This window comes from Lissotriton vulgaris, chromosome 9, assembly GCF_964263255.1.
Source record: "Lissotriton vulgaris chromosome 9, aLisVul1.2, whole genome shotgun sequence".
Taxonomy (NCBI): Eukaryota; Metazoa; Chordata; class Amphibia; order Caudata; family Salamandridae; genus Lissotriton; species Lissotriton vulgaris.
This window is the reverse complement of record NC_141697.1, coordinates 61,767,177-61,784,332: the sequence shown is the minus strand read 5'-3', so window position 1 is coordinate 61,784,332 and position 17,156 is coordinate 61,767,177. Positions and strand designations below refer to the sequence as shown.

The 17,156-nt window shown below is 45.0% G+C and overlaps 1 protein-coding gene across 1 annotated transcript in view; it reads left to right on the top strand.

The window, feature by feature from the left end:
* FMN1 (formin 1) overlaps positions 1-13,343 on the top strand; it is a 307,196-nt gene extending 293,853 nt beyond the window's left edge. The window contains exons 16-17 of the mRNA XM_086937030.1: positions 10,937-11,021; positions 12,385-13,343. Of these exons, the coding sequence (XP_086793156.1) occupies positions 10,937-11,021; positions 12,385-12,426 (127 nt within the window). The 3' untranslated portion in view covers positions 12,427-13,343. The remainder of the gene's footprint in view (positions 1-10,936; positions 11,022-12,384) is intronic.
* Positions 13,344-17,156: the final 3,813 nt, after the last annotated feature.

Below are 17,156 nucleotides of genomic sequence, written 5' to 3'. Positions count from 1 at the left end.
GAGAGGGGGAAAAGCGTAAGCAAATTTGTTGGACCAATTTATCCATAGCGCATTGCCCTGGGACAGGTGGTGTGGGTACCTGGATGCGAAGTTTTGGCATTTTGCGTTCTGATGAGTGGCAAAGAGATCTATCTCTGGTTGTCCCCATCTTTGGAAGAATGGCTGCAGTATTTGGTTGTGCAGTTCCCATTCGTGTATTTGTTCTGACTCTCTGCTTAGGATGTCTGCTATCTGATTTTGAACTCCTGGTAGGTGTTCGGCTAACAGATAGATCTTTTAAGGAATGGCCCTTCTTCAAATGTCCTGTGCTAGTCTGGATAGTTGGAGAGAGTGTTTCCCCCCTGTTTTTGAATATAATACATTGCAGTCATGTTGTCTGTTCTGATCAGGACTGCTTTGTTGAGGATTTGCATTTGAAAAGCTTTTAATGCTAGCAACACTGCTAGTAGTTCCAGATAATTGATGTGCAGTCTTTTTTGCTGTACACTCCATTTTCCCTGCACTGTATATTTCTCCATATGCGCTCCCCATCCGGACAGCGATGCATCCGCTGTTAGTATCACTTGTGGAATCGGTTCTAGGAACGACCGCTCCTTGGAAATGTTTGTTGTGTTCCACCACTTCAGAGAGCGATGTGTGCGGTCGTCTATCAACACCAGATCTGTAATCTGACCTTGAGCCTGATTCCACTGTGTCGCTAGACATTCTTGCAGTGGACGCATTCGTAGTCTGGCATATGGTATTAGCAGTATGCAGGAGGACATCATCCCTAACAGCTGCATGAACACTCGAGCTGTTAGTGAGTGTTGTGGTTGAAATTTTTGGATCAACGTGATCATTGTTTGGATCCTGATTGGAGTATACTTTGGCTTTTTCTGTGTCTATAGTAGCCCCTAGATATTGTTGAACCTTGTTTGGTTGTAGGTGGGATTTTGTGTAGTTCACCGTAAACCCTAGCTGGTGCAGCAATTGAATGGTCTTCTGTGTGTTTTGAAGACATTCTTCCTGTGACTTGGCTTTTATTAGCCAATCGTCCAAGTAAGGGAAGACATGTATTTGTTGTCTTCTTAGGTGTGCTGCAACTACTGCTAGGCATTTTGTGAACACCCTTGGTGCTGTTGTGACCCCAAACGGAAGGACTTTGAACTGATAATTTTGTCCTTCTACTACAAACCTGAGGTATTTTCTGTGGGCTTTGTGAATTGGGATGTGAAAGTAAGCATCTTTTAGATCCAGTGTATAAAGAAAGTCCCCTTTCTTCAGTAAAGGAAGTACTTGTTGGAGCGTGACCATGTGGAAATGTTCCGAGTTTATGTATGCATTGAGAGGTCTGAGGTCTAAAATTGGTCTTAGAAATCCGTCTTTTTTGGGAATTAGGAAGCATAGAGAGTATACTCCTGTCCCTTGCTGATGTTTTGGAACCTTCTTATAGCATGCTTTTGTAGCAGTGATAGTACTTCCTGTTTTAACAATGTCAGATGATCTTGACTCATTGGACGCTGTCTGGGGGGGATGTTTGGTGGGGTAGCTGTGAGTTCTAGGCAATAACCATGTTGGATAATTTGTCTCACCCACCTGTCTGACGTGATGTTTTCCCAGACAGGTAGGAACTGTGATAAACGTCCCCCGACCGGTGTTATATGGTCTGCAGGGAGTTGTATTAAGTCACTGTTTTGGGTTTGGGGAGCTGCGGTTGTTATTATTTCCGCAACCTCTACCCTTGTTGTTGTTACCTCTGTAACTGCCTCTTGAATTACCTCTGGGTGATGTTGGTGTAAAAGAGGTAGATTGCTGGCTTGTGCCTGTATTCTTTGACCCCCCTCTATAGGTGGACCTACGAAAGGAACCCCTTTGAGTTGGCTGTTGTAATGCTCCCATTGATTTAGCTGTTTCTGTGTCTTTTTTCTAAAATCTCATCTGTACCTGAGCCGAAAAGTGTTTTTTGATCAAAAGGTTGGTTCAATAAAGATGTTTGTACTTCTTGTTTGAACCCTGAGACCCTAAGCCATGCAAGTCTTCTTAACAAGATACTGGTGTTGATGGATCTTGCTGCAGTGTCTGCCGCGTCTAAGGCGCACTTAATGGAAGTGTTGGTTATTATCTTCCCTTCCTTTATAAGCTGGTCTGCCCTTTTTTGATGTTCCTTAGGGAGATGTGTGATGAGTTTTTCTAACTCATCATAATGCGCTCTATCATAGCGTGCAAGTAGCGCTTGTGTATTAGCTATCCGCCAGCTGTTTGCTGCTTGGGATGCTACTCTTTTGCCTGATGCATCTATTAGCTTGGACTCCTTATCAGGAGGAGGAGCTTCTCCTGTAGATAATGAGTTTGCTCTTTTACGAGCGTTTGTGACTACAAGCGAGTCCAGAGGTACCTGTCCCTTGATAAATATTGGGTCCTTTGGGGCTGCCTTATATTTTTTTATCAATTCTTGTGTTTAATACCCTAACCCTCCCATGGTCTTTGAATATGTCTGCTGTGTGATTGAGAAGACCCTTTAGCATAGGTAGTGTTCCTGATGTTCTTTGTGCAGCAGGTAGCGTTTCTAAAAGGAAATCCTCTATTTGAGGTTCTGTATGTAAATCTACCTTATGGTATTTTGCTGCCCTATTAATCAGCTGTACAAAACCTGTATTATCAGGTGGTGAAGGTTTTGAGGGGTATAATTCTGGGTCGTTATCAGCATCTGACCCTGCATCATAATTCTCCCATGGGTCTTCTTCATCTGGGACAGTGTTGTCATCCCCATGAGGTTCTCGCTCCCCTGTATCACTGTCTACATCTGTTTAAGGTGCAGATGGTCTTGGTGTAGAAGGCGGAAGAATAGCTGGCAAAGTGTGAGGAATAGGAGAAGAGGGTGTGTCTCTAGGTCGAGGAGACAGGGGAGGAGTTGTATTTGTCCCCATTGTTCTCTTTTTAGGAGGAAGAGCTTTGTCATCTAGCTGTTCATTCTTCCTCTTTTTCAGTGATTTTGTCACCACTTTGCCAGTTTGCGGATCGATAAACAAAGTCTTTTGTTTTGGATCTGTCTGCTGCTCCTGTGTCGGTACCGAAGTTCTTGGTTCCGAAAGGTGCCTTTGCTTCTGACCGTCAATATTCTGTGTTTTCGGTGTCGAGTAAGTCTTCGACGTCGAAGCATGTTTCGGTTTCGACATGGAATGTTTCGATGCCGAGCTTTCCTTTGTATGGAGCTTCGATGTCGATGTCGACCGTTTCTCGGATCCGACATGGTGGGAGGCCGAGAGTTTCTGTTTCTGTTTCGTTGCCGGGCCCGAAGGCGGGGCGTCGGAAACTTTCTTCGGTAGTCTGACCGGGCTCGAAGGCGGGGTCGGTACCACACGGGGTCGGTTTTTTGGTAAGGGGACGTCGTCACTCACGGTTTGTTGAGCGTCGATTTCTTCGACATCACACTCGTCCACTTCCGACCCTGACTCGTCTTCATGTTCCTCTTCTTCTTCGAGGTGCTGGGCCTCGAACAGCTCCGGGATTGCCTCCGACTGCATTCTCGAAACCTCGTGTCTTCGGGCTCGACGGTTTCTAATCGTCGACTTGGAGGAGAATGCTGCGCAGGCTTCGCAGTCCCTGGATTCGTGTTGAGGCGATAGGCAGAGGTTGCACACCTCGTGTAGGTCCTTGTGTGGGAACTTAGCACCACATGTTGGACATCTCTTAAATGGAGTCCTTTCCATGGACTCCGGGCTGGACTACGTCGAGAAAGGCCTCCCGGTCTCGTCGACGTAGAAGACAATGTTTATTGTTGGAGTCGAAACGCGTCGGAATGGAAATGAAATCGCGTTAGATAACAATACCGTCGAATTGGAAAGGGAATACGCGCCGAAATATCACTTTTTCTCAAAGTCGATCCGGAGCGCTTCGATCCTCATCCGAACCCGATGGCGGAAAAAAACAATCTAAGGATGGAGCCAATGCCCATGCGCACTAGCACCCAAAGGAGGAGTCACCAGTCTCGTGACGACAAGACTTCTCCAAGAGAAAAACAAGTGCAATCATCCGAGCCCAACACCAGATGGCGATCTGTTCATAAATGTACCATCTGCAGCCCATATGCCTCGAACATACTCGTGCTCGGCATAGTCCTGCCTTCTAGTGTTGGGCTTGGACATTCCAAGTTTCTATCTGGTTCGGGCGTCTTTAGCTTCAGCTTCGAGGCTGACACATTTGTTCACAGTGACTTTGTGTGATCCTTCGTGCGCATGAGATCGATCAGACACAGGCCAGATTTTGACCTGACGTGCAGGGCTTGTGCAAGCTCTGGGAGGCAGGAGCAGGGCATGCTAAGGGCAGAGGGGGCAGATATTTAGCCCCCTTTGGGGGTTGGTGGCAGCTTCTCACAAGGATAAGCGAAGAGAGGTTCTCCTAATCTCCCGGAATGTCAGGGGCTTGCATGCTTACATTAAGCGATGTAGGATGCACACATACCGTAGGCCTTCTAAAGTAGGCATTACCTCCTTCAGGAGACTCACTTAATGGGCATGGAGGTGGATAAATTCAAGAAAAAATGGCAGGGGTGGTTCTGTTTGTCTTTTATTCTTCCTTTGTAAGGGGGTGATATGGATGCTGCTGGGGACTCCTTTCCAGTTCTGGGGTGCCCATGCTGAAGTGCAGGGCAGTTATCTCCTAATTCATGGGTTGCTAGATGGACGTGAGATATGCATGTTGAATGTTTAGGCCCCTACTATGACGGTAGGTCCCTACTTGATATAATGATGCCATACCTGGGGAAGCATTTGATACAGGCTAGGTACTTCAGTTGCATAGCGGATGGGAATTTTGACAGATCACCCCGTGGCTTTATACCAAGGCAGGAATGATTAAACTCTGGTTAAGCTGATGACCCGGGTGGATTGTGTGAACGTCTGGAGGGCAACAATCCTTGCAGGAATTCACAGTTTACGTGCCCGTCCACTCCATGTACAGCAGATTGGACAGGATTTTGCTCACGAGTCCACAGATCTTGGAGGGTGTCATCAGTGTCCCACCTAGGCACGTTTCTCCCTGACCGTGCACCGGTGCTGCTTGTGTACTCCTGCACCTGGCGGCTTGGCCCAGAGGCACTGGGGGACATTGTGTTTAGGGCTGATCTGCAAGACACAATTGAAGGTTATTGGGGGTCGACCAAGTTGAGTCACTGAATGGGATTACTTGATGGTGGTCATCCTTGGGGCTTGCCTCAGAAAAATGTATGGCATAAAGCCTCACCTGCGAAAAGACTTGCATAATCCGGAATAAAGGTTGGGACGTCTGCAGAGGGCGGGGCGCACCCCGGGTAGAGGTTGACCCACTGGAGGTAGGGAGAGATTTGGGACAGGTTGGATAAATTTACCCTCCAGGAGCAGCATCTCCACAGGGATGGGGCTAGACATGCTCATGTTTGCTGAGATTAGAAACCCCGGTACCCCTGATCTTGTCATTGAGAGGCAGGAGGGGGGCTCAGTGGCATCTCAGGATGCAAATAATGCCACACTGCAAGAAGAGCTGGCGTACCAATATAGGCAGCCTCTGAGACTTGGGGAGAGGGATGCCTGGCTTTCCCCAGGCTTCAGGGAGGTCAGGTGAAGATCCTAGAGGCGGAATTGACCAGGTAGGAAATAAAGCTGGCCAATGAAGATATGCCCAGGAATAAGTCTCTGGGAACGGATGGATTCCCATCAAACTTTTATCAGTTATAAGGCGATTTGCTTGTGGATCGGCTGCTGGAAGTCTTCCAGGAGCCAAATGCCCAGCGCACACTGCCAAGGTCAATGCAGGAAGCAGTTGTGATGCTCCCAAAGCCATAAGGGATCCCACCCATGTCGATTCGCTTCGCCTGCTGTCCATGATGAACAGGGATGGTAATGTGCTGTCCAGTGGGTTCACCAATGGGTTCAGTGTGGGGGTGAAGGGCGTGCGGGGAGATCACTGGCACATGAGGATCAGTGTGACTTCATACCCACTAGGAACGGGAAACAACCTTTAAATAGCAGTCATTTCATCGCAACATCCTTTACATAGCATGCCATTACGAGACAGCCATTACATTGCATGTCATTACAATGCAGGCATTACATCGCAAGTCATTACAATGCATACTACCCTTACAGTATCCGACACTTTCCCTACTGTTGCACTCACTGGAGTGGAAATAGTAATTATTACCCCTACACTATCCAACACTTACCCTACTGTTGCACTCACTGGAGTGGAAATAGTAATTTTTACCCCTACACTATCCAACACTTACCCTACTGTTGCACTCACTGGAGTTAAAATAGTAATTATTACCCCTATACTATCCAACACTTACCTTACTGTTGCACTCACTGGAGTTAGAAAAGTAATTATTACCCCTACACTATCCAACATTTACCTTACTGTTGCATTCACTGGAGTTATAAAAGTAATTATTACCCCTACACTATCCGACACTTACCCTACTGTTGCACTCACTGGAATTAGAATAGTAATTCTTACCCCTACACTATCCGACACTTACCCTACTGTTGCACTCACTGGAGTTAAAAAAGTAATTATTACCCCTATACTATCCAACACTTACCTTAAATGCAATGTTATGGTATCCATTGTAATGGTATAATGCGATGTATTGGAATGCTTTGTAAAGTTGCGATGTAATGGCATGCATTGTAAAAGACTTTGTTGTAAAGGATGTTGCGATGTAAATACTGCACTGTAAAGGCATGCATTGTAAATGTATGCGTTGTAACGTCATACATTCCTAGGAACACCAGTATATATATTAGAAGACGCACACATGTCGTGCACTCAGCTCAGTCTTCCGATTTAGAGACCGTACTGGTCACCTTGGGTATTGATAATGCATATGACACATGCCTTTGAGTTGTGAAACAGTGAAGGTATCGGATCCTACATCTGACCAGCCCGGATCTCAACAATAGGAAAAACAGAGCAAGGTGGCTGGACAGGATTATTCAAAAAAACATTCCCCAATCACACAGCCAATATGTACCGTGTGACCACTGGATTTGTATTCCAAACAAATTTATTTTCTTTTTCACATAATTTCCACACACTATTTAAGAAAAACAGGCACAAACAGAACCACTGTCAGATCAAAAGGTTCATATATACAGTATCTACAAACATACACATTTACGAATTTGCAACAGTGAATTAAGCAGAATTGATTGAACACACCAAAAAAAACATTAGAATATATAATGGTCCAATTGAATTGCAGTTATATACAGTGCAAAAAAATACATGAACAAAGAACAAACACCAGTCCTAGGAACTAAAAAACCAAGAGACAAGCGGGTTTGAGATCGAAAAACCAAGCCTGCCTGTCTACAAAAGCCTGTGGTGCGATGTTTTTATAGGGTTGCAGCACTAGGGTCCACAATTGTGATGTAATTTATATCCTAGCGGCACCCTTTATTGTTGCCACAGGGTGGTAGTGTCGACGCGTTTCGAACCTGGATGTTCTAGGTTCTCTTCAGGACAGGGACTGGGGGAAAGATTCTGCAAGAGAATACAGAATTGGTGTCAAAGGAGTACTTCATAGTACTGCAATGAGCCTACTCAGACTCCAGTGAAAAACAAAGAATGGTTACCTGCACGGGGGCACAAAGGTTGCCGTAGTGTAGGTATAGTGTAGTTCGCAGTCAACCCTAAAAGACATATAAAGAAGTGCTCAATGGGGGGGATGATGGTCATTGGGTCACACTCGAGTGGCGCAGGGTCTGAACTATGTATAAATCATACCTGCAGTATATGCAGAACAGAACTGAGGGCGTGTGCCTTCGGAGAGCGTTCAAATAGGGAGGCAGCTCATATTATTGGCGCAGAAATGAAGGACTGGAAGAATAAAAAATGAAGAAATGCTTATGTCAGCGTGCATCCAAGGTATGTGCCACCCCCAGCTCACCAAAAATATGTGGCGCTGGACAGGATTCCTACCTGAGTCTGAGACGCGCAGAGCAGGGAGCACTCGGACACTGAACCCAATTCAGGCCGGTCGGAGGAGTTAGCTCGCTACAAAACAAACGTGTTTGTATCAATACCACTTTCACAAGGCAATATGGGAGCTAATGGAAAACCTCTGCGCGCAGGACACTTACTTGTTTGAAAGGATTATTCCAGCCTTAATTCAATCGGTCTAGTCCTGAGTCAATCGCTCTCTCCAAATGACATGTAGTCTGTAGGAGAAGCGCCGAGGGAGCATAGAGTATTTAAAAAAAACGGGTCAGAGTGTCAGGGGGTGTGGTCAAAAACGGAACAGATCCCTATGGAATGCTGGTATCTGTAGTTTGCTGGCATTCATAGACCAAAAAAGTTTTAACATGTTGGGAGATTTCACAATTGACATTAAGAATGATCCCAGCGAAAGGATAATACTCAAACAATTTCTCAAAATTAAAACAAACATTGATTAAAAACATCCCAGCACAGGAGCATATTCACAAAGCCAATCTGAAGTAAACATTAGCATGAAAGTGAGTATGAAACATTTTCACCAAACAAAACATATATAGCACATGTTGTCATGATCCCCACAACGTAATATATCTATATACAAGTCTCAGCCCTGTGCACAGATTCATGGTCATGCCAAAAATTGTAACAGACTTGTATCACCATTATTGCAATGTATCGGAGTTTCTGTGACAGTCCAGTCTGGGGATCTGTTAAAAAACATCTTTGTATCAGATTGTACAATGAATCTAGATATATTACGTTGTGGGGATCATGACAACATGTGCTATATATATTTTGTTTGGTGAAAATGTTTCATACTCACTTTCATGCTAATGTTTACTTCAGATTGGCTTTGTGAATATGCTCCTGTGCTGGGATGTTTTTAATCAATGTTTGTTTTAATTTTGAGAAATTGTTTGAGTATTATCCTTTCGCTGGGATCATTCTTAATGTCAATTGTGAAATCTCCCAAAATGTTAAAACTTTTTTGGTCTATGAATGCCAGCAAACTACAGATACCAGCATTCCATAGGGATCTGTTCCGTTTTTGACCACACCCCCTGACACTTTGACCTGTTTTTTTTAAATACTCTATGCTCCCTCGGCGCTTCTCCTACAGACTACATGTCATTTGGAGAAAGCGATTGACTCAGGACTAGACCGATTGAATTAAGGCTGGAATAATCCTTTCAAACAAGTAAGTATCCTGCGCGCAGAGGTTTTCCATTAGCTCCCATATTGCCTTGTGAAAGTGGTATTGATACAAACACGTTTGTTTTGTAGCGAGCTAACTCCTCCGACCGGCCTGAATTGGGTTCAGTGTCCGAGTGCTCCCTGCTCTGCGCGTCTCAGACTCAGGTAGGAATCCTGTCCAGCGCCACATATTTTTGGTGAGCTGGGGGTGGCACATACCTTGGATGCACGCTGACATAAGCATTTCTTCATTTTTTATTCTTCCAGTCCTTCATTTCTGCGCCAATAATGTGAGCTGCCTCCCTATTTGAACGCTCTCCGAAGACACACGCCCTCAGTTCTGTTCTGCATATACTGCAGGTATGATTTATACATAGTTCAGACCCTGCGCCACTCGAGTGTGACCCAATGACCATCATCCCCCCATTGAGCACTTCTTTATATGTCTTTTAGGATTGACTGCGAACTACACTATACCTACACTACGGCAACCTTTGTGCCCCCGTGCAGGTAACCATTCTTTGTTTTTCACTGGAGTCTGAGTAGGCTCATTGCAGTACTATGAAGTACTCCTTTGACACCAATTCTGTATTCTCTTGCAGAATCTTTCCCCCAGTCCCTGTCCTGAAGAGAACCTAGAACATCCAGGTTCGAAACGCGTCGACACTACCACCCTGTGGCAACAATAAAGGGTGCCGCTAGGATATAAATTACATCACAATTGTGGACCCTAGTGCTGCAACCCTATAGAAACATCACACCACAGGCTTTTGTAGACAGGCAGGCTTGGTTTTTCGATCTCAAACCCGCTTGTCTCTTGGTTTTTTAGTTCCTAGGACTGGTGTTTGTTCTTTGTTCATGTATTTTTTTGCACTGTATATAACTGCAATTCAATTGGACCATTATATATTCTAATGTTTTTTTTGGTGTGTTCAATCAATTCTGCTTAATTCACTGTTGCAAATTCGTAAATGTGTATGTTTGTAGATACTGTATATATGAACCTTTTGATCTGACAGTGGTTCTGTTTGTGCCTGTTTTTCTTAAATAGTGTGTGGAAATTATGTGAAAAAGAAAATAAAATTGTTTGGAATACAAATCCAGTGGTCACACGGTACATATTGGCTGTGTGATTGGGGAATTTTTTTTTAATAATCCTGTCCAGCCACCTTGCTCTGTTTTTCCACATGTCTTTGAGAGCACTGCCCACGTGTAATCCTGGAACACAGTCTTGGTCAATGTTTAGAGGGTTGGTCACCCTGTTAAACTAGAGTCCTGTGTCCACGGTTCGATCCAGGGGCTACACCTTGGGAGGATGAATACTGAGCTTGGTACCCGGCAGGGCTGTCACCTCTCCCCGCTTCTGTTTGCCCTGGCAATAAAGCCATTGGTCGCTTGCCTGTGAGTGGTGCTGGGGCAATGAATTATCCAAGTGGGGATGTGGCACAAGTCATCTCGCTGTATACAGATGGGCTGTTATAGTTACAACAACCAGAGGCATTGGCGCCTCACTTACTGGAAGAACTGCAGGCTTTGGGGTTGCATCGGGACTCTGTGTTCATCTGGGGGAAGTTCCTTGTGTTTGCCCTAGCTGGGTTGCGGAATAGACAACACGAACAGCTCCCTGCCATTGGACCATAATTATATTGTATAGGGTGGGAAGAGAATGCAAGTCCTATTCATGTTATTGTAATTTAATATAATGTAAAGGGCCTTTGTAAAGCACTATGTTATGCTAGGGAGTGTCTTGGCACTATTGTTCTGATAAATTGTGTGCCTCTTCTAGGCTGCGTGTGGCTCAGGAGTCGGTGAAGAAGCTGACTGCAGAGAAGAAAGTGGAAACGAAGAAGATCAATCCCACAGCCAGCCTGGTAAGGCCTGAGATGAGCTCTGGATGGGCTGTAGACGCCCCGTATGTTCGTGTGAGCCGCCAGCTGCCCTTGAAATGAGGATAAGAGAGGGCCATATAAAATCTGCTGGAGATCTTGTATGTCCTCATAAAGCAGGGTTCTAAGCATACTTAGTTTTGAAGAATAAGGGGGTTGTGGCGTAAAGAGTTGTGGTGGGCCTAAGTACGGAATGTGCTTCTGAGGGGTATACGGGGTGGAACTCTGGTCTTTTGGCGCCACTGCTCTCAGTTTAGCCACATTACACATATAGCTCAGACTGATAAGTATGTAGTGGCTGCTGAATAAATGATACGCTTGTTAAACATTTTGAAAAAGTGCTGTAAGTGTGCATTCACATTCGATGGACCAGACACCAAGAGAGACCGGTAAGTGTACGGTAACAGATTCTCGAAGGACCCTGTGGATGTATATTCGGAAAAGCCTGTCGAGGAACTCGTAAGTGCAGACTAACAAGAGACTCCACTGGCCCTGTAAGTGCACATCCTTCAGAGCCGTGCAAGTGCAGACTCTCCGGAGACGTTGCAGAAAGTTCTGTAACGCACAAGCAGACTTAACCATGCATGAGGTTACTGCGCGATTATTACAATGACTGTGACACTACTAAGCATTCAAATTACCACATACGTTTTTCACACATATGCCTGTACCACACATGCCTTTACAACATTTGTTGTAATGGCATTCGTGGTACAGGCATATTCATTGTAAAGGCATGCGTGATAGTGTTGCATGCACGGTTAAGCTTTTGTTGTAAAGGCATGCGTGGTAGTGTTGCATGCACGGTTAAGCTTTTGTTGTAAAGGCATGCGTGGTAGTGTTGCATGCACGGTTAAGCTTTTGTTGTAAAGGCATGCGTGGTAGTGTTGCATGCACCGTTAAGCTTTTGTTGTAAAGGCATGCGTGGTAGTGTTGCATGCACGGTTAAGCTTTTGTTGTAAAGGCATGCGTGGTAGTGTTGCATGCACGGTTAAGCTTCTGTTGTAAAGGCATGCGTGGTAGTGTTGCATGCACGGTTAAGCCTTTGTTGTAAAAGCATGCGTGGTTAAGCCTTTGTTGTAAAAGCATGCGTGGTAGTATTGTATGCACGGTTAAGCTTTTGTTGTAAAGGCATGCGTGGTAATGTCATGTTTTGTAGTGTTGCATGCATGGTTAAGCCTTTGTTGTAAAGGCATGTGGGGTTCCGGCTTCGTGGTAAAGGCTGTTTCCCATATTAACACTATACTCGTAATGGCGCGCCCATACAGTACTCTGGATGGCTATATTAGACAGGACACAATTATGGGAGAAGTTAATCACATTTCCTTTGTTTTCCATTCGTACACAGAAAGAACGGTTGCGTCAGAAGGAAGCAAGTGTGGCCCCCTAAGTGACGGACCCCTGTGGGTGAGGACTCTACGAGTGAAGTTTCTGCATGATCTTGAACTGCACGGACTCGCTGCAGCGCAGGGGTCACCCGATGCCCCACTGCTCGGCTTCACTCTCCGTCGGTTGGCCCGTTGAGTGGTCAGGATACAACGCCAACTGGATGGCCTGCGCTTCGGTGTGCCCAGGGGGGCAGGCCTGCGTCTAGTGGCTGCTAACTGGACTCATCCTTTTTTACTCCGAAGATGGCCATGAATCGTGCATGATGGAATCTGATGGAAAGGGCTTTGGGGAGACCTCAGAATGGCAGCAGGGCCTTCCATCTTTGCTCCTGGAAGGTTTGACTCTGTCGGCATCTTTCACCTCTATGGAAGCTGGCGCGTTGTGAGCAGGGTTTCAGTGCCCACTGCCGCTGTGGGCTGGCTGTAAGCAGAACATGATATTCAACGGTCTCTTTACCTTTCTAACCAGACTTTTAACATATTACAAAGCAACAAAAATCTGTTTTGGATTTTATGCTACCCGATGTTGTTGGAGCATCTAATGAACATGTCAGTGGTGCATCTCCCTCTGGGCTCATTCCTCCTGCTCTGGACGTGGTCTCAATATCCCTCCACTTCTCAGTACAACAACCCCCAGTAGACCTACACGTTACCCTCTCTGTGTAGGGTGTTTAAGGGCTGGAGTGTCCTGCTGTGCACCTGAATGGTATCCCCATTGTACCAATGACTGAGAGCTTTCATATTCTGACAATCTGCAAGAAAAGTAGCAAAGTGGAGGAATGAGGAATGCCTGGGATTCTGCAGTAAGCTGCTAGTTCTAGTGCCCAGCACTGGTCAGTGATCTGCAAAGATTGGACTAGGCCGACCTGCCCCACCGGCTCCATTGCAGAGCGGCTTTTTAAGGAACTAAAATCCAAACACTTTCTTAATTATGTTCCTGTATATTCCAGGAGTCCTGTCTTGTTGGAGCGATTCAGTACTTACGTTTCCTGTTTCTTAATGACCATGCCAGGTAGATGGGCCTTATTGGTTGGCAGTGGGGTGCAGGCACTACACTGCAAGGCACTTAAGCCCGTCAAATGTGCAGTGCTGGTGCGTGTGTGTGTGTGTGTGTCTGTGTGTGAGAGAGAGGGGAAGGGTGTTTGTGATTGTGTGTATGCACATATAAACCTCATATACAGATTATGTTGGGGGCACTTTGCTTCTGTTAATCCATAATGTCCTAAATCCAGTCGAAATCCTGCCTGTGTCCTCCTCCACTGCAAAACATGCCTAGTAGCCTTCACCCAAACGAAAACCTCTCTTGTGCCCTGTCCCCATCCAAACATACTGCTTTTCCTGTGTTAGTGTAATTGTTTCCTGTGTTTTGCCTCCAGTCCTGTCAGTCCTGGTGCCTCCCTCAGTCTTTAACACTCCTGTTGTCCTGTCTGTATACCACAGTGTATCCAGTTGGGTTGGGCCTGTTTGATCTGAAGGAACCATTGGACTTTACTTAAGCCTTTCTCTTGCAAGGCCACTGTGGGTCTGTTGGGACCATTTTCCTTTCATTAGGGACCGGGCGCTCTTTATTGGCCATTGAGCACTGTCGTTTGTTACTTTCATAATTCATCCCAGTTATTCATAGTCTGTACGCGTTTATGATGACCAGCCGAAGGTGCAGCGATAACATGTTCTGATACTCTTGTTTCCCACACATCTCATGTTTTCCATAATCTCTTGTCTCTGTTTGTGGTGGATAGACCTGATATTGGGTTTACCAAACTTAGAAGTGCTCCTACATCGTTTTAGTACCCAAGACCCTCAGCCCCCACCGAGCCGTGTCGGTGTGTCCTTGTTCCACTGCGGTGTCTGGTCCAAGAGCTTTTGTTCCCATCAGCCTCCTGTATGTTTATCCTGCACAGCTCAACTTCACACGCGCTTGTGTTCTTGGCCCAGTGCACAAGGTTTCAGGAATCTTCAAGGTCAGCTCAGCAGGAAGGGGATGGCTCCAGCCCCTCCAGATGCCAGCGGTCTGTGTTAACTTAACTCAAAGCTTGTAAAAACCTCTCTTGCTTGATAAAGGGGTATCCCGTGGACAACCATTTCATTCCTGCCGAGAAGTGTTGATGCTTTCATAATGATGTCTGTGCGGTGGTTATTGTGTTGGCAAAGGTCCGTGTACTCCAGTAGAAAAGTGCTACGACTTTCACTGTAGGGCTTGTCTGTTCTTGCAGAGCAGGCCTGCTGCTTCAACGTTAGTGTTGTACATTCACGATAAGTGCTACCACTTTCACTGTAAGCCCTGTCTATTCCTGCAACGAAGGCCTGCTGCTTCAACAGTAATGTTGTACATTCATAAGTGCTCCCACTTTCACTGTAGGGCCTTTCTATTCTTGCAGGGAAGGCCTGCTGCTTCAACAGTAATGTTGTACATTCACGATAAGTGCTGCTACTTTCATTGTAGGGGCTCTCTATTCTTGCAGGGTAGGCCTACTGCTTCAACAGTAATGTTGTACATTCATAAGTGCTACCACTTTCATTGTATGCTCGGTCTATTCTTGCAAGAAGGCCTGCTGCTTCAATAGTAATGTTGTACATTCATAAGTGCTACCACTTTCATTGTATGCTCGGTCTATTCTTGCAAGAAGGCCTGCTGCTTCAACAGTAATGTTGTACATTAATAAGTGCTACCACTTTCATTGTATGCTCGGTCTATTCTTGCAAGAAGGCCTGCTGCTTCAATAGTAATGTTGTACATTCATGATAAGTGCTGCTACTTTCAGTGTAATAACCGTGAATTCCAATAGATCTAGGCTATTCTTCTCTGTATCGAGTCCATAAGTTTCAGCTAAGAAGTGCTGTCAGTTCTGTTATAATCCCGTAGAGAAGTCCTTTAGCTGACAGTGCAGAGCTGAGGTTTTCCTGCAGAAAAGGGGTGCTGTGTATGGTAGAGAATCCATGTATTCTAGCAGAGAAGAGGTGGTAGTTCACTGTACAATCTGACGAGTCTTTGCATTCTACCATAGAAGTGCACCTCCTTTCAGTGTGCGCATTCTAGCAAAGAAACACATATTCCATTTCACAACCATCCTGAAAATACTGCAGAGTGCTCATTGTCTTTGCTGAGAAGTACTGTTACTCTGTATAAGTTATTAACATATTTATGGGCCTCCTGGGCTAGCTTTATCTACACACATTTTTATAGAATGGTGGGCGGTGAGGTGTTCATCTTTCTATGCAGGCATCCTTGCTTTCCAGAATTACTGGTATGTTCTAGACTACCATCCTCCCCTCCCTGTAGAGAAGTGCTGGGGCTTTCAACACACGTCCTGTCGTTCCTTCAGAGAAGTGCTTTTCTACATGGAGATCCTGCATTTTTGCAGTGAAGTGCTGTTACTTTATATCTAGACTTCATTCATTGCTGCAAATAAATGGATGTACTAATTGTCTGTTCTACAGCTGCACCACAAAGTGCTGTCATTTCATATCAATACTCCCTTCCAAGTGCTGCTATATATTTACATCCCTGCCAACAACTGCTATACAAACATATTTCATCCCCTCTGAGAAGTGCTAGTGCATTCTTTAAAATCGTCTGACGTTCCTGAAGGGAAGAGACAGTAACTTTTATACAGTGTCTTGTATTCCTGCAGATGAATGCTGGTACTTGGTCTACAAGCCCGGTTATGATTGTAAAGTGAATCTCTGATCCTCTTTTTTCTGTAGGTGAACCCTTCCATTTCTATGGAGCTATATTGGTACTTTTGATACAAACATCCCCACTTCCTAGTTTAAAGTGCTGGCACTTTAAAACCGAACGTATTACATTTTAACAGAGAAATGCTGATGCTTACACAAACATTCTGCAGAGATTTTCAGGTTTTTGAGTGTAAAAGTATGTATGTTGCTAGAGAGAAGAGGTGCTACTTTCTTTACAAAGATATCTACATCCTGCAGAGAAGTGCTGGTACCTTCTTTATAAAACATGACCATTCCAATGGGAAGCGCCTGTTCCTTGCTGTAGATGAACATTTGTGTTCCTGCAGAGAAGTGCTAGTATTTTAAGTACATATTTACATTCCTGGAAAGAAATGCCAATCCTTTCTATGCCTATTCCTTGTGCCCTGCAGAGAAGTGATAACTGCTATAGAAGCACCCTTCTGTTCCTTCAGAGATGTGTCTACTTGTTACAAATTAGTTTGTGAAAACATTCTTGTGCGTACTATTTATTCATAGTGGAATTGAAATATTGCTCATGCTCTTAAAGTAACCTTTTCGCAGTCGCATAGGGAAGAATCTGTTCCTGCCAAAATGTTCTCACACTTTCTCTACTAACGTCTTCTCAGTCCTGCAGAGATGCGACTTTGTAGATTGACGGTTCTGCTGGAAAGTGCTGCAACTTTTTCGGTTGAAGTCCCATCAGGTTTTCGCAGGAGCCCCAGCCCTTCTTTTCTAAACTCCACGTATTTGCTGCAGAGTAGTGACAGCTACTGTAAAAATAATGCTCTACCTTCTTGCAGAGAAGGAGATGATTCTTCCTGTACAAACATATTTAGATCCTTCAGAGATGCTTTGGAACTTGCTAAAATTCTTAGATTCTGCAGAGAAATGCTGGTGGTACTTCTACAAACATTCTTAAATTCCTACGGAGGCGTGGTGGTACCACATATACAAACATTGGTATATTGAATCATTGAAGTGCTGGTACTTCCTCTACAAACATTCTTAAATTCCTACGGAGGCGTGGTGGGAC